General features: G+C 41.4%; 1 protein-coding gene across 4 annotated transcripts; it reads right to left on the reverse strand.

Moving 5' to 3' along the window:
- Window positions 1-792: 792 nt before the first annotated feature.
- Window positions 793-19,495, reverse strand: CENPJ (centromere protein J). 4 transcript variants are annotated; one of them, XM_019286502.3, is made up of 17 exons: window positions 19,450-19,495; window positions 17,479-17,989; window positions 16,341-16,464; window positions 15,305-15,538; window positions 14,509-14,653; window positions 12,765-12,870; window positions 10,851-12,474; window positions 7,427-7,559; window positions 6,413-6,578; window positions 5,091-5,330; window positions 4,380-4,479; window positions 3,110-3,204; window positions 2,379-2,477; window positions 2,129-2,269; window positions 1,937-2,021; window positions 1,727-1,847; window positions 793-1,128 (listed from the first exon to the last, which is right to left on the reverse strand). In XM_019286502.3, the coding sequence occupies exons 2-17, from the start codon at window positions 17,854-17,856 to the stop codon at window positions 936-938; spliced, it is 3,984 nt and encodes a 1,327-aa protein (XP_019142047.3). In that variant the 5' UTR covers window positions 17,857-17,989; window positions 19,450-19,495; the 3' UTR covers window positions 793-935. The 4 variants fall into 4 exon arrangements, with proteins under 4 accessions (XP_019142047.3, XP_010398849.3, XP_019142046.3 ...); XM_010400547.4 differs by having other exon boundaries at window positions 3,107-3,204; XM_019286501.3 differs by having other exon boundaries at window positions 3,110-3,207.
- Window positions 19,496-20,201: the final 706 nt, after the last annotated feature.

Raw genomic sequence — 20,201 nt, forward strand, 5'->3', positions numbered from 1 at the left:
AATACTTTCCTTTAAAAAAAGACCAAAACCCCATTGTTTATCACCCATTGTAGAAGTGACTTAGCCCTGAATTACATCAGAGCTGCTGCTTTGAGATTCCCCAAAAGGCCAGGACCAACCAGGTCCTCCTCCCAACCAGGTAACTTCGGGGTGTGAGTGAGCACAGTTCTCATTGCCACTCTGAGAGTAAAAAAGAGCATAGAGTAAGGACAGAGCTTGCCTTCACTGAGGAGAAAAAGGCGAGGGGGCAGAGGAGACAAGAAGAAAGTGAGTCTGCTACTGTGTGAGAGAAGGAAACAAATTTTTCAGCATGCACAAGAATGGAGAGAGAGCAGCCAGCCCAGCAGCAACCTTTTGGTAGTAGGTACTGCAGAATTGTAATAGGCAAGTCAGTTTAAAAAACCTGTTAGGTGGGAGAACTGGATGAGATGACCTTTGTTAATTTCCTGGTGTTTCTGAGTAGCTTAGAGAATGAACCTGTCCCCACTCTCACCTGTATTAGCCCTATGAGTATAGAAGAGCAGTTGCTAGAACAGACAGTGCAGTCTGCTAATGCTGTTGCCTCCCACCTGAGACAAAGACAACAGGACAATGAAGGAAAAAAAATAGCCCAAGCCTGCCATTCCTTTAAAGTCATGCAGTAAGTAAACTGATGTCTAAAATAAGGTCTAGTCTACAGCTGTTTGAGTGTTCACTGACAGCTGATTTAAAAAACACCCTTTTAACCCCACATGACTGAATACTGAATCAATGAACTAAAATGGGAAAAAAGAATTAGCAAAAGCTCTGATGTAGTAGCACCCTCTGAAAAATAAATTTATTTAGAGAAAACTATAAATAATATATACACAACAAGCTTTAAGCGTGTTCACTTGTTTACAGAAATGTACATTATTTTTGCTGATGTGCTAACACTTCAGCAGTTTTGACATGGTCTATACCTTCGTGTCCATGATAATATTACCATCCTTGTCCTTTACTCTGACTCTTCCAGAGACATACTTGGTTTCCTGCTGTCCATTCATGTACACAGTCTTGACAGTCCCATCTGGATACTCCCGTCTCTTGAACTGTGATGTGTGGAGTTCTCTCTGGCCATTATTGAACTCTATAGTTTTGCTTCCATCTCTGCATTAAAGGGGAAAAAAACAAGAAAGGATTATGCACTGGTGTAAGATTAGTCTCATAACAAATATCAAATATGTAAGCCTAAATAAAGGAAGACTTTAAAAAAAAAAACCAGTATTTGTGGAAAATCTGTTAAATATCTCAGCTGGTTCATACTCAAAAACCTGGTTCTGCAAAACTGATCTGACCTCTTTGTACTTCAGAGCCTCTACTGCACTTTATCTGCACTAAATCACTGCTGGAGTCCAAGGGAGGTTAGCGTGGTATTTTGAGCACTATCAGTTATCAGCTGTCACTAACACCTGCTTCCCATGCCAACCACCTTCCTAGATATGTCTTGTATAATTATGTACAAATCTGAGAAGTGTCTTAGGTTAGGGTATAAGACAATACACAGTTTTTATGCCTCTTCCAAAAAAAACCAAAAACCAAACAACCAAACTCAAAGCTCAAGCAGTAAATATATGTTCACAGTATAATGAAACTAACTTTCAGGAGCTGTAGAAATGGATCTGTCACCATATAGTGCCCCTGTCACTGAGCCCCAGCTGTTCCCATCCCCTGCCCAGGCCAGGGGAGCTGAGAAGGAAAAGCTCACCGCTGCACACGAACAATGGTGCCATCAGGAAAGATACTTTCTTCTTGGCCATCCGTAAATAAATTCTTAATTGTTTGATCAGGGAAGGTTATTTCCTTCTTGCCATCAGGATAATGCTTTTCTGAAATGTATTTTGAGACAATATGCTTATTACATAAATACAGATACATGGGGAATAATTCTGATGGTTGGGTTGGATGATTTCTTTACCTATTTGTCCATTTGAAAACTGCAAGACCTCTAAGCCATCAGAGTATGTCGTGTGAGTAGTTTTGGCATCAGCATAGTAATAAATCTGCAGACAACAGTTCAGATTTAGTGTAACTAGTGAGAAATTTTAAATGAGTGTACACATGCAGATAAATAAGTATTTATTGAAAAATGCACATGTAGGATACCCACCACTGTTTGATCAGGCATAATCTGCTTCACATCCCCATTGAAGAAGGTTACAGTTACAGTCTTCCCATCAGAACCCACTTTTTTCCATGTTCCATTTGGGAAAAATACAAGGTGACAGCCATTTTTCAAAACCTTCTCAACCTAATGAAAACATGAGAGATGTCACTATCGAGCCCTCACACTCACATTCTCACTCATCTTTCCCAACAGCTGTCTTCCAGAATTTCCGAGTGCCAAGCTCTCATCTTACCTTTCCATCAGGATAAGCAGTTTCTCTCTGTATCTCTTCACTGCCTGTATATGCAGGAGCAGATGATAGTGACATGTGAGCTTCATCAGGAGAGGGGTCCTGAGACGACAAGCAAAAACTCAAATCAAGCTTTGTCTTTATACACTTGTGTTCCCTAGGCTGACAGATACTTTAGGAAACAAGGAGCAGCACCAGAAGGAAGATGAGTATGGCAAGGCATAAACACAATCAGGGGTTTAAGCAATTCCAAGTATAATTCAAGTGGTACAAGAGATGGAGACTGAGCAATCATTGGTTGTCTGTGGTCAGTTGTAGTCTGGACTGAAGAGGAATTCAGTGATGTGCTTTAGCATGGTGCTCAATTCCCTTAAGACATCACATCATGGTATGAAACAATCACGTTCTCTAAAGCCTAAGTATAACCTACAGCAATTAATGTAAGATTTAATTAAACTATTTAAAAGATCCTTGCACAGTTGCCCTCCATGGAGCATATGAACATCCATCTTTCTTTAGCCCTCCCAAAAGGTAAAACATCTTGCAAAATTCAAAAGAGCAGGAGATTATTACTGTATCTTTTCTCCTGAGCCAAAGAATAATGCAACTACTAGACAAAGATAAAAAGACGAGTCAACAGCCTCATCAGTCACCCTCCAGATACTCGTTAACTTTTCTATTTTAGGCTTTTTCCTCCCCCTTTGAAAACAAAATCAAGACACAGGCCTTACTACCATAAAAGTCTTAGAAGAATCTTCTGGTGCTATCGTTGTCTCAGAGTTGTTTCTGTCGTAAGCAGGTCCTGATGCAGGTATTCTAGGAAGTTTTCCTACTGAGATACATGTAATAGTTAAATTAGACAGAGAAATTAAAGTATGGTTTAAATGTTACAATTACATAGGAGGTCAGGCTGTACAGGACACCTACATTTCTTAACTGCAGTAGAAACTGAAAGCAGGGTATTTATTAAAAGAATAAGCACATGCCAAGAAAAGAATCAATCACTGCTAGTGCTTTGTGTGTCAGCAAGAAGCTACAACTGAAGAATCATTGCAACAGGCATTTAATGCCCTTTCTCTCCTATTTCATCTCTGTAGATTTACAAAGGATTTTCCCCTCCTAGGATTTTAGACAACATTATTAGTTACACCTTAAAATGAACAAAGGAAGATTAATATAAGCTTTTAACAGGAACTGATCAGCGTATTTTTTCCATGTCTCTCCTATCAAATTACCAAAATAAAACCACCTTCCATTCTGGAACACACTCCTCTAACAGATAACATGATGGTTGCGTGAGCTGTCAGAGGTATCAAAAAAGTATCCTGCAGTTACTTTCCATATGTGATTATCCCTTAGGAATGCAGACAGCCTTTGCTCCTAACTGTGAACAAGGAACACCTGCTACAGCATTGCCCATATGATTACAGATCCTGGTAACAGAAGGTTCTGAACAGACACAGCAGCTCTGATGCTATCAACACAGTCATCTAGACACTTGGAAGAAATTCTTCACTGTCGGGGGTGAGGCACTGGAACAGGTTGCCCAGAGAAGCTGTGGATGCTCCATTGCTGGAACTGTCCAAGGCCAGGCTGGATGGGGCTCTGAGCACCCTCATCTAGTGGAAGGTGTCCCTGCTCCTGGCAGAGGGGTTGGAACTGGATGATCTTTGAGGTCCCCTCAAACCAAACCCTTCTATTATTCCATGATCTAACCAACATCTGCAGCTTGGAGAACACCAGTGATAAACACCTGTTTTGATTACAGAAAGCAGGTTCTGCTGTGCTCCAGACCATCAAGTATGACCAGAAGCATTTTCACTCCAAAACTGGTCTCATCACAGCTTTCTCCACAATCCCACCCTGTGAGGTATTTATCCATGTGCTCAAGTCCATGACAGCTCCCGCTCTATCTCCTTTTAAGGCGGTGATGCGCTCCACAAAGCAAAACTTCACGCTCGTTTTATTTTAAAGACTTAACAGAGTCTAGACAAGTATTTTTACCTTTTGCCTGTGAATAACTTTTGCCATTTGTCTTGCTGCACTTCTGTACTGGAAGAAGGGGAGATGCAGTTCGACTTTTTGGGCCTCTGTTTGGAAGACACTAAAAGAAAGGAAGTATTTGCTATTCATGTGACATGTAATCATAACTGTTCATACAGAGTCAACAAAATTTATACACCACATGACATGAAATTTACTGGAAGCTTTCTTCACAAACTATACAATTTTGAGACTTGGTGAGCAGAAGGATTTGTGTGATGTAGCCCAAGCTGCACTTTGGAGCTCTTCCTCCATCTGTTCCCTCACTACCAACAACTCTAGAATGTTAATTTGGTGCAAGCAATCCAGAATAATAGTTACAGTTTCAAAACTTAATATAACTGCTTTAGACGATCATGAACTGCCTGGTTTGCCTGGTTGATCCTGGAGGTGCCGAGGTTCACAGGTTAGACCCCATCAATGATTTTTCTTTCATAATTGCACCATTTTTAATTTCCAAGATGAGCTCCTCTACAAAGGGATGCTGCACATTGTGAGCATTGACATTTGGAGAGAATGTGACATTAACAAAATTCTGTGTCTGTCACTAGTGTACTAATCAGTACATTAAAAGTAAACAGCTAAATTGTAGCTATTATACTCAAAGTATGTAACACAAAATTCACAAGTATTCACACAACTGTATTTAAAGCACCGAGTTTAATAACTTACAGATTCTGCTCTATTTAGGGTCATCCCAGAATTTTCTATTTTCTTCTTGCTTCCAGCAGCTTCTACTTTCTTCCAGGCTTCTAGACGAAACTTCTCCATAATTTTGATTTCTTCTTTTAGCTCCAAATTCTCATTTACTAAAGCCTCTATTTGATCTTTCAGGCGTCGATGGGTGGTTGACCATTTTGCCTCTTTTCGTTTTAAATCTTCCTGTAATTCTGCAATCTGCTGTTTTAAAGCCTTAGAAAAACGCATGTTTATAAAGAGTTTTCATTTTTAATATATTAAAATATATTTTAGTTTCTAATAGAAATACAAGTACAAGCAAAAAAGGCACAAGTGGCAAAAAAGTCAGATCAGCTTAATAGTGCAGGGGGTGAAAGGTAGGAACGGTTTTCCTCCCTGAAAGAGTGATTATTTACTTTAGACTACCATTTTTATAAGCTCTACTCCAATCACAGCAAAATTGTTTTTCTTGCTTTCTTGGCATCCTTTACACTTCATAGATTGGCCACTACAAACACACTTGGGACAGAAATACAAAATCAGTAATGCTACCCCTGGAGGGCCCTTCAAAAATCTTGGCACGGGAAAACAGGGAGGACACAATCACACAAAACACACATAAATCTGCCTAGACAGTTTAGCAAATGCCAATTCAGTTTTTTGAAGTAAGTTCATAGGGAAAGAATAGAGAAATCCCTGTGTGGTGTTTAATATGGCTTGTTTATACACCTCATATACCATACATCCTGACAATGCAGGAACAAACAGATTGGGTTCCTTACATCCCTGACAACCTAAAGACCTACAAGTGATAATAGAATGTAACTTTGAAAATTGTAAAAGATTACTACATAGACTGTACAAGAGTTATAGACACAATAAAACCCTTGTGGAGTTCTAGTTTGCACTTTGATCCACTACCATGAACAAAAACTTACAACTTAGTATTTTAACTTCAGTAATTTTGTTTCCAAGTTGAAGATCATTCTATCAGTCACAAGTCACATTTTTAGTACAGAAATGTGACAAAAAGATTTGTTCATTACGAGTTTTTGCCTTAAAACCAACAAACAGCTTTGTGAAGGTTGTAGTTCCCTTCCTCAATTAGAATAATTCAGATTGGAAAAAAACTTCAAGATCATGGAGTCCAACTGTTAATCCAGCACTGCCAAGTTCACCACTAACCCATGTCTGCTAACAGTTCCCATCTTGAAATCACTTGTAATCTTTCAACGAAATTAGAATTTAGCTCTTGACTGCCTTTAAGTGAACTTACATGTTCCTATGTGGACAAGAATAATAATACATTCTTATACCTGAATTTCATCACGTTCTTTTTTATCTGGAATTGCTCTAGCCTCTGTGGTGTATTTTTCAAAAACTTTACGCTCCTTTTGCAGTTTTTTAATTTCCTTTTTTTTATATTCTTCTATTTCAGCCAGTTCTTGGGCTTTCCTCTGTTCAAAGTCTGCAATTTCTTTCCTATAATTATGAAACAAAGTTGTTGTTTTATCCCAAATCCCCTTCACATCTCATGTTAAGAAACAAAGTGAAAACTGAGTATTTTGTGGTCACAGATTGCAGTTTAGCATCTCTTGCCCCCAGGAAGACTTACATATAAATGGTATTACTTATTTAACAAGTAAGAATTGTCACACAGTGGATGTTTGAAGTCCAACAATTTATATTTTTATATCTTCTAGCCACAAACATTATCCCAAATTTAGAAAAACTTTGGTTAAAATCTTGCTGCATTCTTCAAAACATTAGAACACCGACCCCCAAAAGCACCATAGAAAAGAATCTGCTAATAGGCGATCAAAAATTAAACATTAGCCAAAGACACAACGCTGTTCCCAAACAAAACAAAAGTGGCTGTGGTAGGAACAGATGTGCACCATTTAAGTCATCAGAGGTAATTATTCTGTTCTATATGCCACTTACAAATGCCCCAGTTCAAATTAAAATATTCTCAGTATGTACACACAAATACACAATCCAAAGCAAAAGCATCAATCATGTTAGCATGAAGACCAGTTCTGCAAGGCCAGTTTAGGATTGTGTCACCCTTCAGAACAAAAGCATACACGTTCTCCCAGACACAGCCTTTAGGGACATCATATTAACTTGGCAAGGGTTCTTAATACAATAATTTCTGTGTAATAATTACAGTTTAACTTACACACAGAGCAACAACTTGTTTCTAGACCTATCTCCACTGTAACTGAAGCACATGAATTGTTTACCTGTGCTGTTGGTAACTGGACTTCAGGAGAGTCTGCAACACACCATGTAAGTCAATGCAGCAAAATGCTGCAATTGAAAATTACCTGATACTTGCCAAGGCGTGCTCTCTTTCTTCACGGAGTTTAGTCAGAGTTGTGTTTTCAGCTCGGAATCTCTCAATTTCAGTTTCCAACTCAGCGAGTCTCTCTCTCAGTAGCTGGGATGGAACAGTGTTTCCTGTCAAAGCACAGCCACAGGCACATTATCTAAATGGCATCCATAAGACTGAAGTAAACAATTATCACACACCAGCATAAGAAATTGTTAAAAAAAAAAAAAAGACAAACCAAGTAATACTATTTTAGACAGTAGTAATATTGCCAAGAACTTCTACTATCCAAATAACACAGAAGTTATGTTTTAAAAAGCTCTGCACTGTTTACTCAAGTACTTCAAATACAGAGAAGATCTATCACTTTCGGAGTACTTTTAAGTACTGAATGCATCTTCCATCCTGGTGGAACTAAAGCTATATCTGGAAATGGAATGTGAGGGGCTTCACATCAAACCAGAGAAATAAAATGATGGTATAAGGGTATAATGAGTGCATATAGTACATGTATAGGTACATACCATATATATGTGCCAGGTATATGTATACAGTATGATGGTATGATGGTATAAGGTATATGAAACAGGAAAGTTTAAAGTTTTAAGTTTTTTCAAGTTTTGGTCACAACAAAGTCTGTTTAGACCCATCCCTGATGGGAAATCTATTGCAGAGGCTGACAATAGGGAGGGGTTTTGTGGGCTTTTCTTCCATCCCAGTTTGCTGTTCAGTCACTACTTAAGAATCCCCAGGGTTTCAGAGTCTGAGTATGCAACAGAATAGACTAAATACTGATGTTGCTGTGTAAGTGGTTGCCTTGCTCATCCTTACATACTCTCAAATGCTGGAAAAAACACCCCAACCCTACCCCTCTTCCTGCAAACTTTTAGCATCCATTTTTAGACAACCCTACACAATCAATTCTCCAAACTGCAGCTTTCATATGAATCATAGAATATCCTGAGTTGGAAGGGACCCAAAAGGATCGAGTTCAACTCCTGGCCCTGCAGAGTATATCCCCAAAAGTCACACCATGTGCTTGAGAGCATTGTCCAAACACTTCTTGGACTCTGCCAGGCTGGTGCATTGACCACTTCCTGGGGAGTCTGTTCCAGGGCCCAACCACCCTCTGGGTGAAGAACCTTTTTATAATATCCAGCCTAAACCTTCCCTGACTCAACTTCAGGCCATTCCCTTGATTCAAAGGCATGTACTCCACAGCAGGTACTGTAAAGTAAAGCACACCTTTATTGGTGGCCAGAGAACCTGCAGGGATTAGCACCTCCATGTGCATGTGTCGCTGTGGTTCATTTTACACAGGCTTTTATACTTTACAATTCTGGCATCTGCCCTTGTTTGTTTGCTTATCTAAAAGCTACAGTTTTAAGGGTTGGAGTGCACATAAGCTGTGGTTTCTTTATCCTAGGCCTACAAACACAGTACATAGTTCCTATCTAACATATTCCTCACATTCACCTAACTGCTGTTATGCTTTTCTATAACTGTACTTTACTGATTACATTCTTCTATTTTCTATCTATTAAAACAAACCCTATGACTTTGCATTGTTCCAGCCTTTTGTGACAGCTAACATGCCTCTCCCTTCTTACCACTTGAGCCCACGAGGGGTAGTTCCCTGCTTGCAGAAGTGGTTATAGTTAGATGCAGCAGTCACATTTAAGTTTTTGTTAATTGGTATTTATGCTAAGGTGCTTATGTTAAGTGAGGTCTGTGTTTCACCCTCGGGTCCTGTCACTGGGCACCACAGACAAGAGATCAGTGCCTGCCCCTCCTCTTCCCCTCACAAGGAAGCTGTAACTGCAATGAGGTCTCTCCTCAGCCTCCTCTTCTCCAGGCTGAACACACCAAGTGACCTCAGCCACTCCTTGTATGGCTTCCCCTCAGGGCCCTTCACCATCTTCGTTGCCCTCCTTTGGACACTCTCCAATAGTTTAATGTCTGTCTTACATTGTGGCACCCAAAACTGCCCCCAGCACTCGAGGTGAGGCCGCCCCAGTGCAGAGCAGAGTGGGACAATCCCCCTCCCTTGCCCAGCTGGTGATGCTGTGCCTGGTGCCCCCAGGACAGGGTTGGCCCTCCTGGCTGCCAGGGCACTGCTGACTCATGTCCAACTTGCCACTGACCAGGACCCCCAGGTCCCTTTCCACAGCTCTGCTCTCCAGCATCTCATTCCCCATCTGTCCATATATCCAGGGTTGCCCCATACCAGGTGCAGAATCTGGCAGCTGTCCTTGTTAAACTTCATCTGGTTGGCGATTGCCCAGCCCTGATTTGTCCAGGTCTCTCTGCAGGGCCTCCCAGATTTCAAGGGAGTCAACAGCTCCTCCCAACTCAAGTTGGCAAACTTACTTAGTATTCCTTCTAGTCCTGTGTCCAAGTCATTTACGAAGATGCTGAAGAGCACAGGTCCTAAGATGGAGCCCTGTGAAACCCCACTAGTGACAGATCTCTAGTCTGATGTCACCCCATTCCCTGTAACCCTCTGTGCCTGACCTGTGAGCCAGTTGCTCACCCATCACACAATGTGTTTATCCAGCTGAATGCTGGACATTCTGTCCAGAAGGGCACTAACAGAGATGAAATCAAAGGCTTTACTGAAATCCAAAAAGATTACATCAACTGGCTTACCACAAAAACCTAAACAAAATCCTAAAACATGCATTGGAACAGAGTCTGAAACCGAGATCACAACCTTAGGGACAAAAGGTTTAAATACTAGGTCTTGCCATCATGCTTTCACTGAACAACTCCAATTTTAATCACAGCAGAAGTACAACAGCTGCAGCAGGGGCTTTTAGAGGCAGTCCTCCACAGACTGCAACCATACAGACAAAATCAACTTGGGCGAAGCAGAAAAATGAATCCCCATTTCCCATATTCCACATGAACTCTGTAGACACTATACTACTCTCAGAAAACACAGACAAGTCTGCCACTCCCTTGTATTTCATAAGAGGAATGTTAACCTAGCAGTGAATAGCATTACTCTTCTGTGGTGTAAATCCACTGTGGTGGAAAGGAAGGTACCACTTCATTTTCAGCTTGCCTTTGGTATTTTCCTTCATTCAGAAACAACAATCAAGCAGCTCCAGATCAAGTTACTTCAATGAGCTGAAGCCTCCAGAGGGAAGGAAAAAAAAAACCACGCCAATTAAATAAATACATTTTTAAAAAGAAGTTTTCACCAATTAGAGTCATTCTGCAAGCTGTGTAATTGTTAGACCCGGCATCAGACATGCAACCAGAGGAGATGTAGGGGGAGAACAGGGCCATTTCTTGCAGAAGAAGTCTGTACTTAAACCCTTTGGTGTAATTTCAGGTTGGAGATTAAGCACTAGTAGGGAAGACTTGTATGATATGCCTTCTTCACCACTTCCTACCAGTTGCTGTTCTCTCACCTCCTAGCTCCGGTTCCACATTTGATTTGGTTTCACGCTCTGGATGGCAGCCTGTCTTCTGCTTTGGCTTCAGTGAAGGAAACAGTTTCATCATCAAGTTTGATACAGGAGGTCCATTTGAATCAACGTCCACTGCAGACTCTTTGGACGTTTCATCTCCTTTCTTTGAGGCAACTTTTCTCTTTATTGCTTTATCTGGGACAGTAGTATCATTCTTAAAGGAAAAGTCCATCTGCAAAGGTATTTTAGTATATTTTTCAGGTAAATCACTGCTAACATAATTTTCATCAAGATCACTCCATGTTCTTTCATCATCAAACTCAAACTTACTCCTACTAATACACAACATGCTTCTGTGATCATCTATAGCTTTTCTAATCTTTTGCTTTGACAGTACACTGCAATCTTTGTCTGACAAGCCAAGGTCAGCATCTCCATTTTTGCTCTCTTTGCTAATGTCTATAACAGAACTTCCACAATCAAAACATTCTGGATCACTTTCTCTGTGGCTTACAAAGTCTGTCTTAGCATCTTTGTTGTCATGCTTTAATGTGGCCTCAAATTCACTCTCAGAATCTGTAGAAGTACCATCATTGCCCTCACTCTTATCTTCATTTACAATCCAATGATTACTTTTTAAAGCAGGCGCTGCTTTCAGGGAAGAAGCTGAGAATATTACACCGTCTGTTTTATTCAATGGATCCTTCATTCTAAAATCTGTTCCTGAATTTGAGGCTGTATGCATAACTGGGCTACCATTTATATTTTCCCGTGCCACACAGCCTGCCCTTTTATTTCTCTCATTTGTAAGTTCGATGGCCAGCGCCTTGACTTGCTGCTGCTTTGCCTTGATAGGAGTAGATGACATCCTACGGCCTTTTAAAGTCTGCTGGTCTCGTTCCAAGATCCTTTGCACAAATGAGGAATTACTTGAGAAAGATATTTCATCTGCAGCTTGTTCCAGGAACAAAAATTCGTCTAATTCTAGGTTCTCTTTTTCTTTTTCTTTTTCCCAGTTCTCCAGTTTATTCTGAAATGAAAGTTCAAAAGACAGTTCTGAATCTTTTACAGGGTGACCTATGGGACATTTAGGATTAGAAAAGGCACTGGCCAGTTCTTGAGACAACTGAGACTTTTCTGTGCCAGGTAATTTGGTTTTGATTTTGCCAGTGTTAGACTTAGCAAATTCTACTCTGTTCTCTTTATTTTCTATTTTATTGTTAATTTCTGATGGGTAAGAATCTCTCATCTGTCCAACATGATTTCTTCCTGATTGCATTCTTGTTTCTAATGGCAAGATATTTTCTCCATTGTGATTCTTGAGAACCACTGTCTTCTGAATGGGACAACGTTTTACTTTATTGGGGTGGTCGTATTTTTTACATGGTGCGAAAGGATTTTCAGAAACCAGTTCTTTGCCAGGAGGCACAGTTTTCTTCTGTATTTGGGATCTGTCCACTTTAATAACATTTCTGTCATCTGAAGCCCTTTGCTGAAGTTTTGAGGTGCTTTCTCCAAGTTTTGTCATTTTAGACTTGGCATTAGTAAATCTTGTTAAACCTTCTCCTCTTTTCAGGAAGGGTCTCTTGATCACCGGTTTTTGAACACCTGATCCACTTGTCTCCTGAAAATGAGTAAAGAAAAGCAAACCATAAAATGTTAAAAAGCTCCTTACACAGTTTGAAGATTTCTTCAGTTAAATCCCACATACGAGTAGGAATTTAGATGGTACATTTCTACTGGATTTCTGAAGACTTAAGTAAGTGGAGTACTTGGGGTTTATTATTTTTAAGAATGCGAATGTTGCATTCAGTGTTAGCTTTCCCTGCTAGCATCTTCCTTGTACACTTCTAAAGCACCTACCACATCTCAGTACAATATATAAAGAAGATTTTTAACGTAATAATAAATAACCTGTAACTTCTGGTGTTGCTCCAGACGCTGTTCCTCTAGTTGTATCTGTTCTTCCAAGAATTCTTCAAAAGTCTGTTTCTTCTCATGTATTGCAGCTTTAATAGGTCTAGAGTAATTACAAAAATAACTCTTACAATTCTGTATAAAATAACTATGTTTAACATCACTGGTATTCAAAGTCCTAAGGTGTAATTGCATAAAAGATGGCAAATTCTGAGGTGCTTCAGGCATTAAGGTAATCTGAGAAATGCATTTTAACACTACATGTTTATCTAATCCCTGCAATAGTTAACATAAAAGACACTATATGCAAGTTTTGTTGCTTTTTCTTTCACTGCTTTTCTTAATGACCCTTTCTTTCGGACAAATCACCAAACTTCCACTCGTAGTTTAGTCACGCCGCCAATTCCTACAGTATCACCTTTCCACTCAGGAATGCTACTGAGATTATACGTTCCCTGACTCCCCCTTTGATACTCCTCCTCCTTCACAGGAGTGCTGGGTCTGGCTGGCATGGAGTGAGCTTTTTTCAGAGCTCTGTTTTGGCTTTGTGACTACAACAGCATTGGTAACATAATATTTTAGCTATTACTAAACCCTGCTTGTACAGCATCAAGGCTTTCTTTGCTTTTTCATGCTGCTGCCCACCCCAGGAAGCAGGCTGGGGATGGGCAAGACCAACCACAGGGGAGACACAGCCAGAACAACTGAGTCAAACTGACCCCAGGGCTATTCCATGCCATGCAACATCAAGTTCATCAGTAAAAACTGGGGGCTTCATCTTCCAAAAGCAGCTGTTGCTCAGAGACCAAGTGGGCACCGGTCTGCTTGTGGGACACAGAGCATGACTGCCTGTGTATCACCTGGGGCCTTTCCCCTCTTTCCTCTACTTATTAAACTGTTTTTACCTGAACTCCCAAGTTTCCTCCTCTGATACCCTCTTGCTTTCTGCTCTGGGAACAGTGAGCAGGCAACTGGGTGGGTGCTCAGTTGCTGGCTGGGCTCAACTCACCACAGCCTGCAACAAGCACTTCTTGTTTCTGTGATGACCCATCAGAGAAGGCAGAGCTCTGAAACAAAGCCAACCACTACTGCCATTCTATCAACTGCATCTACAAATCTTTTGCCATACATGAGAAGGCTTCAGCCACAAGCACTATGATTAGCCTTAGCCATATACAGACATTTCATAGAATCTTATAACCACAGAATGGTTTGGGTTGGAAACAAATGTAAAGATCATCCTGTTCCAACGTGCATCCCCCTGCCATGGGCAGAGACACCTTTCACTAGCCCAGGCTGCTCAGAGCCCCGTCCAACCTGGCCTCGGACATTTCAAATAATCATAACTCCTGGTAGTAAACTAAAGTCACAGCCTTGTCCTCCTGCCTCACGTTACTACTTTCAGCACACAACACTGGATAGGAGGTTGTAATAAATCAAACCGGGAACAGCAACCATAACTGCTTATATACCCAGCTATACTGGAAGGTGCTTCTGAGCTGTCATTACCCCAGGCTGCACACACACCTCTTCATCCAACACACAACATCTCATCTTTTACAGCACAAGCAATTCCAAGCAAGAGCCTCTCTTACCACAGGTCTCCACAGTACCTAAAAAAATCAAATCCTTTATTCAGAAATTGCACAAATTCAGAGTATCAGACTCTTTCAATCAGGACTCAGAATCCAACCAAACTCCTGTTATTTGATAAAAACTGCATAATCATGGTCTGAATTACCTTTCCTCTGTATTAGTCCATAACTGTTCACCTCCACTGGAATTTTCAGAGACATCTGCACTTCCCACACCTAAAGGATCAATGTGATTATGTTCACTCTCCATTAATAATTCCATCTTTTTTTCTGGACACCACATGTTTTTTCCTGTAAAAGCAAGAGAGGTGGGTTTTTTCATCCCAACAACAAATCAGTTCTCAGCAGATACTTTAAGCAGCATTCAGGTCAGATTAAAACCAGAAGGGAGTTTCAGGGCCATGTGATGTGAATTTGTACATAAAATAGCCATAAGATTTCCCCAAATTAATTCTTATTTGAATTTGCACTTTCTTTGTACAGGAACATGCAACTATGCATTAAAAAATTTCCACAGACCTTAAATAATCCATTCTGATTGTTCATCTTTGCTGTTGTTAATCTGTGGCTTAAAAAAATAACTGAACAAATTTTGACATCTGCTGTACTGACGAGCTTTCTTATCAAGCTTCTGTTTCCATCATATATACGCATAAATTGAGAAGAATTTGATTTTTGGCTCATGCTGATTTTAACCAAACTCAAATGGACAACAACTGGAACACTCTGAGGTCTGTAAGCTGTCAGTAAACCAACCAACATACCAAGTAAACCAACAAAAAATCATAAAACCTTCAAAATAAGTAGCAGAAAATTTTTCTCAGTAACAAGGGAGGAAAAAGTACCACACATCAAGTTATCTTTCTGTAAATGACTAAGTAGTAACATATTTGTCTTCCTTGTTTTTCAAACAATTAGGCCTTTTCAGAGGCACACACAGACCTTGCTTTTCACAAGCAGACACTTCTGAAAGACTGTTCTTCAAAGATGAGGTGCATTCTCTGTTGTTCAGCTTTTGTAAAGAATCGTTGTCTTGTGTATGGGAAGAAACAATCAGAGCACGAGCTCCATCTTCAAAGATATTCTGATATCCAGATGATGGCAATTGAGGTGAAGTTGCTAAGCCTGCTGAATGCCCAGGTCTTAGCTTTTGACTTTCAGCCATTACAGTATAACCTTGAAATGAGAAGGAACAAAATGGTCGTGTCATTGTATTTCTATTACAAAAATACTGCTCCATAGGAGAAAAGAAATGGCACTGACAGGCAAGATTGATCACCCAGCCTCCATCCTTATGTTACTGCTCAAGAACAAGTGATTAGGCAATCTTGATTTTCTTCTCCTAAAATAAGCCCTAATTCAATCTTCTCAGGTAGACCAAGTGAAAGAAAGACAATCATTTCAGTCAGGTTGGACCGACACTGCCAAGAGCAGAAAGTACCCCTGGCTCAACTCTAAAAGCTTTTCCCAGCCAAGAGCTGTCCCCTCTCCTTGCACCCAGCAAACAAGACTGGAAAACTGATACAGGTTACAGGTCTTTGTTTTTAAATCAGATCAGCTCCCCATTCTAGTTCAGTTCATCATCTGAATGTGGTATGTGTCAGCACAAACAAGGAGGGACCACTTCATTTGGCTACACTGAAAGCTTAAAGCAGTCAAAAGTACTGTGAGAAGCAGCTAATCAGAAAGGAAAACAATTGTTTTACACTTTAATACATGTACTTTGAAGCAAGGGCTCCCATCATAGCACATATTGATCAAGTCACAATTACAGTTGGCATTTTATAAAAACAGGACAGTATTCCTTCTTCAGTAGCACTCAACTTCCAGGCACTGAAGCAATGCAGCATTTACCTTTGACTAATCAAGTAATCTTAAAATGAAGAACACAAAAGACACTGTCAGATTTTAACTGGAAAATGAGATTAAATTTTTCAGTTTATAGAAAGTACATCATGTGCTTTCTTTATCAACTCACCATGAGCTGCTGGCTGGCCAGACACCATGATAAGTAGCTTCTGCTGCTCTTCCATTAGCCTTTGAAGTTGTTCCATCTGTTGTTTCTTTAACTGCTCCTGTTTCTGTTGTTGCAATTCCTTCAGCTTTTCAAACAAAAAAATAAATGTATTAGAGGCTAGATTTATTTAGAACATACCACAGAATTATTTTGTTACAGACTGTCAATAAATTCCTAAGAACACTTAATAATTCCTCTTAAGATACCAATAAACTAGCTAATATTTATTTAGCCACTGATTGATACTACTGACAATATTTTAAAAGTGGGTAAGCATTCTCCTATCATGTAAAATACAGGAGAAAACTTTCATAGCACCTGGTAATTCGTGGAATTCTAGTCTGGAGACAAATGCATTCCCTCTCTCCACTCGAGTGAACAGACATGGGGATTTATGCTGATGTAGCTGCTGGCAGAGCGGGCAAGGACTTCTTAGTCCTTAAGAGCAAGGTCTGTTAAAGTGCTGCTGAACACTTTCAGCTAACACAATTTTTTTCCAGTAATTGGGAACAGCTACTAGTGAACACACAGCCACTTACAGTGGATTGACTGACACACTTGCATTAGAAAAAAACCAGCAAGTAACATAACAGCATTACGATTCCAGGCCTTTTTGTCCTGATGACTTGGACACTTTACCAGATTCAACAGTAACATCTCTCTTCATCTAAACGGAACCAGGTATGTGAATGGTCACACCTACTTTGAGAACTAACAAAGGTGTTTCTATAGATACAAGAACATTCAACTCCACTGTGTTGTGAATCACCACTGTAGTGACCAGCACCCCATTTCCACAGCCTCAAGCAAAGAAACATTGTAAAATTGTGTGCACCCTTCCAGGTAAAATGATTTTGAGAACAATTTCATTTTAAACTGGAACTTGTGCCACCTGCAAACAACAATAGTTAGACTCTCAGTAAATTCACATCATGAGGAGGACACCAACGTTTATGTAACTGTAATTTAGGATTTGCTCTTTAAGCTTGCTGTGGCCTATACGTTACAAGGAGTTTGCTTACTTGCAGGCATGACAAATCAAATGCAAGAACAAGATAAATCTTAATGGATTCATGTCAAGGAATTCTAGAACTATTACCTGTTCAAGCTTTTGTAAGAGTGGATCACTGTGATTGGATTTTTTCTGACCATCCACTTCACCATGGACTACGTCTGATTTAGAGCTTTCTACATTTCCAGCTGCTGCTGGAAAAAGTGTTCCAGTGGTACATTGCTGAAGTGTCTGAGGGCTGCCAGACTCTTCACACAGGGAGTCATCACTTACAGAACAGCTGTCTGAAAGATGCAACACTTCTTCAGGTAAAGCTGTGATGTTTTCAGGTCCAGGTAACAAATTTCCTTTCTTGAAGTTCAAACCAGTAAAACTAGCATCTAATATGACTCCAGCACGGGAGCTATCGAATATCCAACGTGCACTGAAGTTTTGCTCACCACTCAGATTTTCAACAGTTGGCATCTTGCAAATTGTATTCCAATTTCTTTGCTGGTCAGCATTAACACAACAATCTTACGTCCTGTAGGGTTAAGACAGTATAACTTTCAAAGCTCCAGGTAGCTGGTATGGACAGTTATCTATCTACTTTTAGCACCTAGAAATTAAGCAGATAAATGAAATAAGAAATCTCTAATAACAGATTCCTAGCAAAAGAAAGTTACTCTCTTATAACCAACCTAGCACATTTATAAAAATAACCCACAACCAACAGAAACAATTTGGACAACAAGAAACAAACACTTTCTGTGCAGAAAATCAACATAATCCAATTCTTAATTGTCTTATTTATTTGAGAGCAGTTAATATCATCTCAAATATCATAAAGCTGTACATAATATTTTCTTCAGTAGTACTGAGAGGGATTCAGAATTTTTTTAAACACTTGCAACAAAAGAAGTGATTTGATGAGCTGAGAGATCTCCACCACATGACCTTCATATTAATGCAAAGTTTCAGATATGTCCATCTAAATACAAACATTTTACTGCACATATTTCAATGCAATGCTTATCATTTTCATGTCTTCCTTAGTTCCTCACAGAAACTCCACAACTGTGCTGCCTGTCATCTTCCTTCTCCCAAAAAGCTTCTTTAAAATCCATCCAAAGGAAAGTTTAAATACTGCATCAAATCCTACAAGTGCCACAAACCATGAAAGAATTCATGTAGGAAGGAGACCCAAAGTGATTGCCTCACTTAGGAAGAAAAAGAGACAAAACTGCTGCTGATGGCAGTGTGGCAGCAGGAGCCGGACCACACAGCTTCCTCAAATTAATGCCAGGGCAAGTACCTCTCTGCCTGTGCATGAGGTGTGTCAGGGGGACTACGGAGGAGAGAAGGGGCCAAGGGACCAAGGACAGACAACCACAGCAGCTCCGGTTCAACAGTCCTGCTAATCAGGAAATAACTTCTTAAAGCTTCCTCATTCCCAAGAGATCAGTTCATGCCAGCTCTCACTTAATTTTCCCGCAGTAAAAAGGCTTATGCTTCCAGACCAGAGTTTGAAACCGCGATGGAGTGAAACAGCGAAATTACATTACAGAAATGTTTTCCGGCTGCCTTCTGCTTTGAGACGCTAGGCGAAGTTTCCCAGCGAGGTGCAGATTCCCCTGAGAGGCAAATTCAAGGTTCGCGGTCTGTTTTACCCGTCACCTTTCGGAGACCCTCTGGAGGCCGCCTGCCAGTCTAAACCTCCCCATGAAATTTACGGCAGCAGCACTTTCGTGCCAACCGGAGCACCCAGCAGGGATCTGGGAAGGGAAGGAGGGACAAACGGATCCCCACAGATGTCGACCGTGGGGAGACGAGCACAGCCACGCTCCTCAGCCCAGCCGAGGCGTCGGGCCCAGCGCCCTCCTTCCCTCACCGACACGGACACCGCCCTCACAGAGCACGCCCCAAGCGCTCCCCCGGTCCCGAAGCACTCGCAGCACGACAGCTCCGACCCGCGGGCCCTCGCACATAGCGAGGCATCAGCCCCGGCCCCACTCCTCAGGCCGCTCCCTCAGCCGCGCCCGGCTCCGACTTCCACAGCCTTCTCCTTCTATTACAAACCTGCCGCCATCGCACAGCCTCCCGGCGCCACAGGCGCGCACCGCCCCGGCGCTCTGCATGCTGGGAGCTGTAGTTCGATAGCCGTCAGGCCTCCTCGCAGCTAGCCGGGGAATGCGGCGGATTAGGACTACAGCTCCCAAGAGCCTCTGCGGCGGGAAGGCCGTTGACGGGCATCCACAGGGGCGGCTGTGCCGTGGTTCGTGCCGGGGCTGTCCGGGCGGGAAGCGGCGGCGGGATCTGCTCTGGAGCCGGGATTGCTCCAGGCTCCCGAAGGCGCCCCGCAGCTCGGGGTGGGTCCCGGGGCCTCCCCGCTGGTGGTCCTTTGCAGAGATCTCCTGGGTGGGCGCCGCTCTGCTGCTGGGGCGAGGCTGAGGGCTTCCAGCGTGCTTAAGCTGCGGCTACTCACACCCTTTTAAACTTTAAATAGCAGCTTGGCGGGAGGAACGCAAAGATAAATGGGCAAAAGGCACCCCCAGGCTTTCTGACGTTTTGTGCTTTAGGCGTGCTCTTACTGAGCGAAATCAGTGTTTTCCTCTGAACTCCAGAAGGCGATAGAGTATCACGCTCCAAAGTCTTGGGGAGCGTCGCCGGCTGTGTCCTGGTCCTGCAGCTCTTGTGGGCAGGTACAACACCGAGCTCTGGGTTGTATAAGGCCAGGACAGCCTTTTCAGGTGCCTACTACTAGTTTTCATTTTCGCTGTTTGTTTCTCTAGTCCTGTAGGCCTCTTTCTGCTATATTCCCACCATTTTTC

This window comes from Corvus cornix, chromosome 1 (assembly GCF_000738735.6).
Source record: "Corvus cornix cornix isolate S_Up_H32 chromosome 1, ASM73873v5, whole genome shotgun sequence".
NCBI classification, from domain to species: Eukaryota; Metazoa; Chordata; class Aves; order Passeriformes; family Corvidae; genus Corvus; species Corvus cornix.